The sequence below is a fragment of the Manis javanica genome, chromosome 8 (genome assembly GCF_040802235.1).
Source record: "Manis javanica isolate MJ-LG chromosome 8, MJ_LKY, whole genome shotgun sequence".
Taxonomy (NCBI): domain Eukaryota; kingdom Metazoa; phylum Chordata; class Mammalia; order Pholidota; family Manidae; genus Manis; species Manis javanica.
The window spans coordinates 73684007-73691426 of NC_133163.1; the positions used below are offsets into that span (position 1 = coordinate 73684007).

The 7420-nt window shown below is 48.9% G+C and overlaps 1 protein-coding gene across 4 annotated transcripts; it reads left to right on the top strand.

The window, feature by feature from the left end:
* The first annotated feature begins 1704 nt into the window (after nucleotides 1-1704).
* Nucleotides 1705-7273, top strand: TM9SF1 (transmembrane 9 superfamily member 1). 4 transcript variants are annotated; one of them, XM_073211452.1, is made up of 6 exons: nucleotides 1705-2139; nucleotides 2618-2979; nucleotides 3746-4367; nucleotides 4660-4845; nucleotides 5747-6020; nucleotides 6605-7273. In XM_073211452.1, exons 2-6 carry the CDS (start codon nucleotides 2635-2637, stop codon nucleotides 6996-6998), a joined length of 1821 nt encoding a protein of 606 aa, XP_073067553.1. In that variant the 5' UTR covers nucleotides 1705-2139; nucleotides 2618-2634; the 3' UTR covers nucleotides 6999-7273. The 4 variants fall into 4 exon arrangements, with proteins under 4 accessions (XP_073067553.1, XP_017507266.1, XP_017507335.1 ...); XM_017651777.3 differs by having other exon boundaries at nucleotides 2139-2267; nucleotides 2603-2979; XM_017651846.3 differs by lacking the exon at nucleotides 1705-2139 and adding an exon at nucleotides 2141-2267.
* Nucleotides 7274-7420: the final 147 nt, after the last annotated feature.

The window sequence follows — 7420 nt, forward strand, 5'->3', positions numbered from 1 at the left end:
AACTAAAAAGCTTCTGTACAGCAAAGGACACCACCAATAGAACAAAAAGGCATCCTACAGTATGGGAGAATATATTCATAAATGAGATCCGATAAAGGGTTGACATCCAAAATATATAAAGAGCTCATGCACCTTAACAAACAAAAAGCAAATAATCATATTAAAAAATGGGCAGAGGAGATGAACAGACATTTCTCCAAAGAAGAAATTCTGATGGTCAACAGACACATGAAAAGATGCTCCACACTGCTAGTCATCAGAGAAATGCAAATTAAATCACAATGAGATATCACCTCACACCAATAAGGATCCCCACCATCCAAAAGACAGACAACAACAAATGTTGGCGAGGTTGTGGAGAAAGGGGAACCCACCTACACTGCTGGTGGGAATGTAAATTAGTTCAACCACTGTGGAAAGCAGTATGGAGGTTCCTCAAAAAGCTCAAAATAGACATACCATTTGACCCAGGAATTCCACTTCTAGGAATTTACCCTAAGAATGCAGCACTCCAGTTTGAAAAAGACAGATGCACCCCTATGTTTATCGCAGCACTATTTACAATAGCCAAGACATGGAAGCAACCTAAGTGTCCATCAGTAGATGAATGGATAAAGAAGATGTGGTACATATACACAATGGAATACTATTCAGCCATAAGAAGAAAACAAATCCTACCATTTGCAACAACATGGATGGAGCTAGAGGGTATTATGCTCAGTGAAATAAGCCAGGCGGAGAAAGACAAGTACCAAACGATTTCACTCATATGTGGAGTATAAGAACAAAGCAAAAACTGAGGGAACAAAACAGCAGCAGAATCACAGAACCCAAGAATGGACTAACAGTTACCAAAGGGAAAGGGACTGGGGAGGACAGGTGTGAAGGAATGGATAAGGGGTTGGGGGGGAAGAAAGGGGGCATTACGATTAGCATGTATAATGTAGGGGGTGTGGCACGGGGAGGGCTGTGCAACAGAGAAGACAAGTAGTGACTCTACAGCATCTTACTACGCTGATGGACAGTGAGACTGTGATAGGGTATGTGGGGGGGGGGACTTGGTGATGGGGGGAGTCTAGTAAACATAATGTTCCTCATGTAATTGTAGATTAATGATACCAAAAAAAAAATAGCTGACACAGACAAGGGTAAACCTTTTCAGAAAAATCTGCAATACGAAATTAAGAGAATTTATGCACAGAGATAATAAAAACATGAAAAGAAACGAATATATGGCAAGATGCTTTACCTGCAAGTAACAATAACTGTCCGTCTGCCCAGCTCACAGGCTAAAAGGGCGACACCCTATCTCTGTGTGCCTCCTTAACAGACTTGGCTCAGGCTTGTCTGCCGTCGTACATTGAGACTGTCATTATATAAACAGGGAGGTCTCCAGTACGGCCTCAGGAAAGAAAGCATTCTTATTTATATATTTATTTTTTGGCGGACCATTCACAAGTAGGAGAGAAGCAGTGAGGTGAGATCCAAACTCCAGTACCTTTGCAATGTCCCTGGCAAAGCGACATCCAACGCCTCACCCGTCCATGAGGGTTGGGGGCCATGAACCGCCTCTCAGCTCGGCCTCAGCAGTCAGTGCGAGTCCCTTCGGTTCCGCCCGCAAACACTAGGTGTAAGGCCCAGCCACTGCCCAGGCTCAGTGTCCTGGCCAGTCACTGGGCTCACGCCGCGGGCACCGCTCTGTCTCCGCTAGTACCCCAAGTTTTCCCGGGGACGGGCGGGCGGCCCAGCAGCGACTCTTACTCCGAAGGGGCATCTGCATCCTCGTTGCCAGGCCTCAGCCGATAGTCTCCCTCGGGAGGAAATCACCGGTCCAGCTGCCGCAGCAGCGGAGGCGTGGTCCCCTCTAGGCTCCAGCAACTAGTTTTCCGCCGGGCTGAGGTCCCCGCGGGTAAGGGCGGAAGTGGTAAGACTGACGTGTCCTGGGCTGCTCTCCCGATCGCCGGGAGGGTCCCCCGCCGGGAGACGGGTTAGCTGAGCCTTACAGGGTCACCAGAGCTGAGCCAGGCCTCCGGCTGCGGAAAGCTCGTCGAGGAGTCGTTAACTGAGCCGAGAGTGGTGTTCCGCGTGGGGTGACCGCAGCCGCTGCGATCAGGCACAGCGGCGGCCAACCCCCTGGAGGTCGGTCGTCGGGTCCTGTCCAGACCGCCGCTTGCGCGCCGCTCTGGGGGAGACCCTGGCAGGAGCCCAGAGGCAGCTACGGGGCTGCAGAGGCCACTGGCACCGCCTCGGCCAGCCCTTTCCGCGCGGTGAGGCCCCCCAGGGCTGCGGCGGGAAGGTGCTTGGGGGGTGCGAGGCCGCTTGGCGTTGCCATGGGAACGCCCCGGCGCGCGGGAAGTCCGGAGCAGATAGGTTGTGGCGTGGGCGTGGGCGTGGGCGTCGCGGGGGGAGTGGTGGTAGGAGGACTAGAGAGCAGAGGATTTCAGTCTTATGCATAGGGAGACATGCTGCGGTGTGGGGGTCGGGAGGTGTCCTCCTGAGGGAGGGCCAGAGAGGCCAAAGGGAAGATTTGGAGCCACTGGGCGCCAGTTCAAGGGCCTGACCTAGGGCGTCATGAGTTGATTCCTGATTTCCACAACCGCAGGACTCCTCCCAACAGGTTCCATTGCCTTAAGGATGACAGTTCGAAGGCACCCCGGAAGCTGGAGCTACCAGTGGTTACCACTCCTGATGCTGCTGCTGGGCACAGGCCACGAGCCTGGGGTGGAAGGTGTGGCACATTACAAAGCTGGAGACCCCGTCATTCTGTATGTGAACAAAGTGGGACCCTACCATAACCCTCAGGAGACTTACCACTACTACCAGCTTCCAGTTTGCTGCCCTGAGAAGATACGTCACAAAAGCCTTAGCCTGGGTGAAGTGCTGGATGGGGACCGAATGGCTGAGTCTTTGTATGAGATCCGCTTTCGGGAGAATGTGGAGAAGAGAATTCTGTGCCACATGCAGCTCAGTTCTGTACAGGTCAGCCTCTCTACATTCGCTAGAACTTAGCCTTCCTTCTCAGGGACTAATAACAGTGCCTTACATTTATGGTTCTCAGAGCCCCTTTATGGAAATGAGTTGACTTGATTCTAACTACAATCCCATGTGTAGCAGGACAGGTGGTGGTATTTGAATTCAGTTGACAAAGAAACATACTTGCTCAGAAGTGACTTTTTCAAGACTACATGGGTCGTGAATTGCAGAGCTCCTGGCTCCAAGCTTTTCTGTTGGTAATAATGTCCCAAATATCACCCGTACGTAGTTTTTTCCTTCCATACCTATCTCTCATTTCTTTCTCTTTCTCAACTGGCTCCTTTACACTCTGCCTCATCTTTCCTTTCATACTTTTTTCTTTAGCAAATCCTACTTAGGGTAGCTGACCTTGGTCTATTTCAGACCTTACACCTGGCATCTCCTTTTTCTAGGCCTTAACCCTGTCAGGTCATATTGCTTTTATTAGGAAATCCCAACAACATACTAGGGTCTAACCCAGTGGTTCTCAACAGGGGACAATTTTGTCTCCCAAGAAATATTTGGCAATGTGTGGATAAATTTTTTATTGTCACTACTGGGGGGGTGCTACTGACATCTGGTGGGAAGAAGCCAGGGATCTTACAATGCACAGGACAGTCCCCCATCACGAAGAATCATCCATCCCAAGATGTCATAGTGCTGAGGCTGAGAAACCCTGCTCTAACCCTATGCCTGGGGAGACCTTGTCTGACTCCTGACTTGCTCTTTGTAGGTGGAGCAGCTGCGCCAGGCCATCGAGGAACTGTACTACTTTGAATTTGTAGTGGATGACTTGCCAATCCGTGGCTTTGTGGGCTACATGGAGGAGAGTGGCTTCCTGCCTCACAGCCACAAGATAGGACTCTGGACCCATTTGGACTTCCACCTAGAATTCCATGGAGATCGAATTATATTTGCCAATGTCTCAGTGCGGGATGTCAAGCCCCACAGCTTAGATGGGTTACAGCCTGATGAGTTCCTGGGCCTCACCCACACCTACAGTGTGCGCTGGTCTGAGACTTCAGTGGAGCGTCGGAGTGACAGGCGCCGTGGTGATGATGGCGGTTTCTTTCCCCGAACACTGGAAATCCATTGGTTGTCCATCATCAATTCCATGGTGCTTGTCTTTTTACTGGTGGGTTTTGTGGCTGTCATTCTCATGCGTGTGCTTCGTAACGACCTGGCTCGGTACAACTTGGATGAAGAGACAACCTCTGCAGGTTCTGGTGATGACTTTGACCAAGGTGACAATGGCTGGAAAATTATCCACACAGATGTCTTCCGCTTCCCTCCATGCCGTGGTCTGCTCTGTTCTGTGCTTGGTGTGGGTGCCCAGTTCCTGGCCCTTGGCACTGGTGAGGTGATAAAAATTAATCAGGGATTTCTCTCAAGGGGTAGAACGAAGCAAGTGGTTTGTTCAGAAAAGATCTTCAGATGTTCTCTTCTGTCCAAGGTGAGGGGCAGACCTAAGGGGTGGGATAGCTCTAGCATGGATGTGTAAATTCTCTTGTGGGTTTTCTGGACAACAGAACTGGGAGATAATGTTTTGCTGGAGGCCCTGGGTCTGGGAGAAAGGGGGCTGATTCCTCCGAAATTGCCAGAGGGACAGGTGAGCCCTAATTCAGGCTTTTCACTACTATCCTGCAGGCATTATTGTCATGGCACTGCTGGGCATGTTCAATGTACACCATCATGGAGCCATTAACTCAGCAGCCATCTTGTTGTATGCCCTGACTTGCTGCATCTCTGGCTATGTGTCCAGCCACTTCTACCGGCAGATTGGAGGCGAGCGTTGGGTGTGGAACATCATTCTCACCACCAGTCTCTTCTCTGGTAAGGACTGTCCTTTCCCTGTTGGGCTGACTTAGGAACTTAGACTGTATCACAGAACCTGGGACAGAATCAGAGTAAGGCTTTAAGGGAATGCAAAGAGGCAAGATCAACAATAATAAAACCACTCAAAAGACAAAGTATATCTCTTGTATAGTTAAAAATTAAGCCCTTAAAGTGTCCTAGGCAGCATGGCAAGCACTTGCCATGCCTTCCTCTCATTTGACCCTCACAGTGACTCTGGGAAGTAGGTAATAACTGTGTCCATGTTGCAGATGGAGGATATTGAACTTCAGGATGGTTAAGAAACTTGCCCAAGATTACACACTTCCAAGTAGTAGTGAACTAGGTTTCAGACCCAGGCAGATTGATTCTAGAGCCTTTACTCCCAACCATTACACTGTATTAACACTCTTTCTTGAATTTATGTTTTAATACTTTTTGATGTTTTTTTATTTTGGAAGTAAGCTACCCCACTCTAGCCTTTCAAGACAGCTTGTCCTTTCAGGCAGTGGTAGCCTGCATTGTGAACGTTCCATGTTCCCATCCTAAGTGGTTTATTTTCCACATTTGTTTAAGCCAGGTCTTTCTGAAAACAGGGTCCTAATTCAAAGAAATGTCTCCTGCTTAAAGTCATTGATGCTACAGCAGGACAGGCCCCTGGAGGCATGTGGATCTGCATTGCTCTTAGATCTTTATGAAACAACTGCCTTGATCCTTAATGAAAAGGGGAGGTGGTGTTGGTTAAAAGAAACAGGCAAAACAGGACACAGAAAGGGTGGAAAGAGTGGTTGTCCTGGGAGCAGATGTTTCGTCCCTCTCCCCTTCAGGTCCAGTCTGAATGGGTGCCCCCAGGGATGTAGCTCCTAGTGCTGACCCTCCTTCTGGGGGCCCATCCCTGCAGTGCCTTTCTTCCTGACATGGAGTGTGGTGAATTCAGTGCACTGGGCCAATGGTTCGACACAGGCTCTGCCAGCCACAACCATCCTGCTGCTTCTGACAGTCTGGCTGCTGGTGGGCTTTCCTCTCACTGTCATTGGAGGCATCTTTGGGAAGAACAACGCTAGCCCCTTTGAGGCACCTTGTCGCACAAAGAACATCGCCCGGGAAATCCCACCCCAGCCCTGGTACAAGTCTACTCTCATCCACATGACTGTTGGAGGCTTCCTGCCTTTCAGGTATCCTCCTTTTATTCCACGGTCATCACTCTCAGGTTCCTGACTTTAACTTTTCCTTGCCCCACTCACCCCACAGCCTAACTCAAAGTCAGTGATAATCCCTGGTTCACCTGTGCCGTTAAGAGCTCATTAAATGGTTCCTCCTTTCTCCAAGCAGGACTGAGTTTGAATCAGTTCAAATATGAGTGTCTCATTTGTAAAGCTCTCCAGAGACATTGATCCTTTCACCTTCCTGAATTTTTACTTTAGTGTCCATAGGCACCATGTGGGTACCCATTTGAATGCTCATCCGTTTTGTTGAGTACTTATAGTGCCAGGCAGATAATACAGGGAAAAATAAAACAGACAAGATCCCTGCTCTCAACCTATCAAGGAAGATGTTCTTGAAACAAGAGCAGCTAATCATAGGTAAAAGAATCCCCATGAACCTAGGGAGTGGAGTGGATCCACTTTCCAGTGACCTAGTAATTTGGAGGGGTGGTCACTGGATTGGGTCTGACCACTGTGCTGGCAGTGCAGTCCTTTAATGCTGACTATACACAGTGCAGTCATTTAATGCTGACTATCGTCTCTTCTTTTCACAGTGCCATCTCTGTGGAGCTGTACTACATCTTTGCCACAGTATGGGGTCGGGAACAGTATACTTTGTACGGCATCCTCTTCTTTGTCTTTGCCATCCTGCTGAGTGTGGGGGCTTGCATCTCCATTGCTCTCACCTACTTCCAGTTGTCTGGGGAGGATTACCGCTGGTGGTGGCGATCTGTACTGAGTGTTGGCTCCACTGGACTCTTCATCTTCCTCTACTCAGTTTTCTACTATGCCCGGCGCTCTAATATGTCAGGGGCAGTACAGACAGTAGAGTTCTTTGGCTACTCCTTACTAACTGGTTATGTCTTCTTCCTCATGCTGGGCACCATCTCCTTTTTTTCTTCCCTAAAGTTCATCCGTTATATCTATGTTAACCTCAAGATGGACTGAATTCTGGGTGGCAAAACTATTGCCCTTCTCTCCCTTTCCTCCTGCGCAGAGGCCCACTGATCTCTCTTACCAACGTCTCTTATATTTGACAGAATTATGTTATGGCATTGCTGCCTTCCCCTTTGCCCTTTGGGCCTCTCTTCCCCTGAGAAGGCCTGGAAATTCTAAATCTCTATTACGTAAGGAGTATATATTTGAACTTTTTAAGTTGCCTTTAGTTTTGGTCCAGATTTTTCTTTTTACAATTGTCAAAATAAAATTTATTAAGAAAAAGATCCTGTAGTTGGAGGGTTTGGTCTGGATATAGGAACACAAACCCTGCCGTTAAGGGCATTGTTCCTTAGAAAACCGGGTCGGCTGCGGAACGCACGCAACTCGAGCGCCCCACGGAGCTTGGGAACCTACATTACCAGAGCTTTATT

Excerpts from the sequence above, each read along its gene's own strand:
- TM9SF1 (XM_037017348.2), top strand. The coding sequence starts at position 2,331 with ATGGGAACGCCCCGGCGCGCGGGAAGTCCGGAGCAGATAG. Across the intron at positions 2,980-3,745 it reads TGCAGCTCAGTTCTGTACAG|GTGGAGCAGCTGCGCCAGGC; the intron begins GTCAGCCTCTCT and ends TGCTCTTTGTAG. Across the intron at positions 4,368-4,659 it reads GTTCCTGGCCCTTGGCACTG|GCATTATTGTCATGGCACTG; the intron begins GTGAGGTGATAA and ends ACTATCCTGCAG.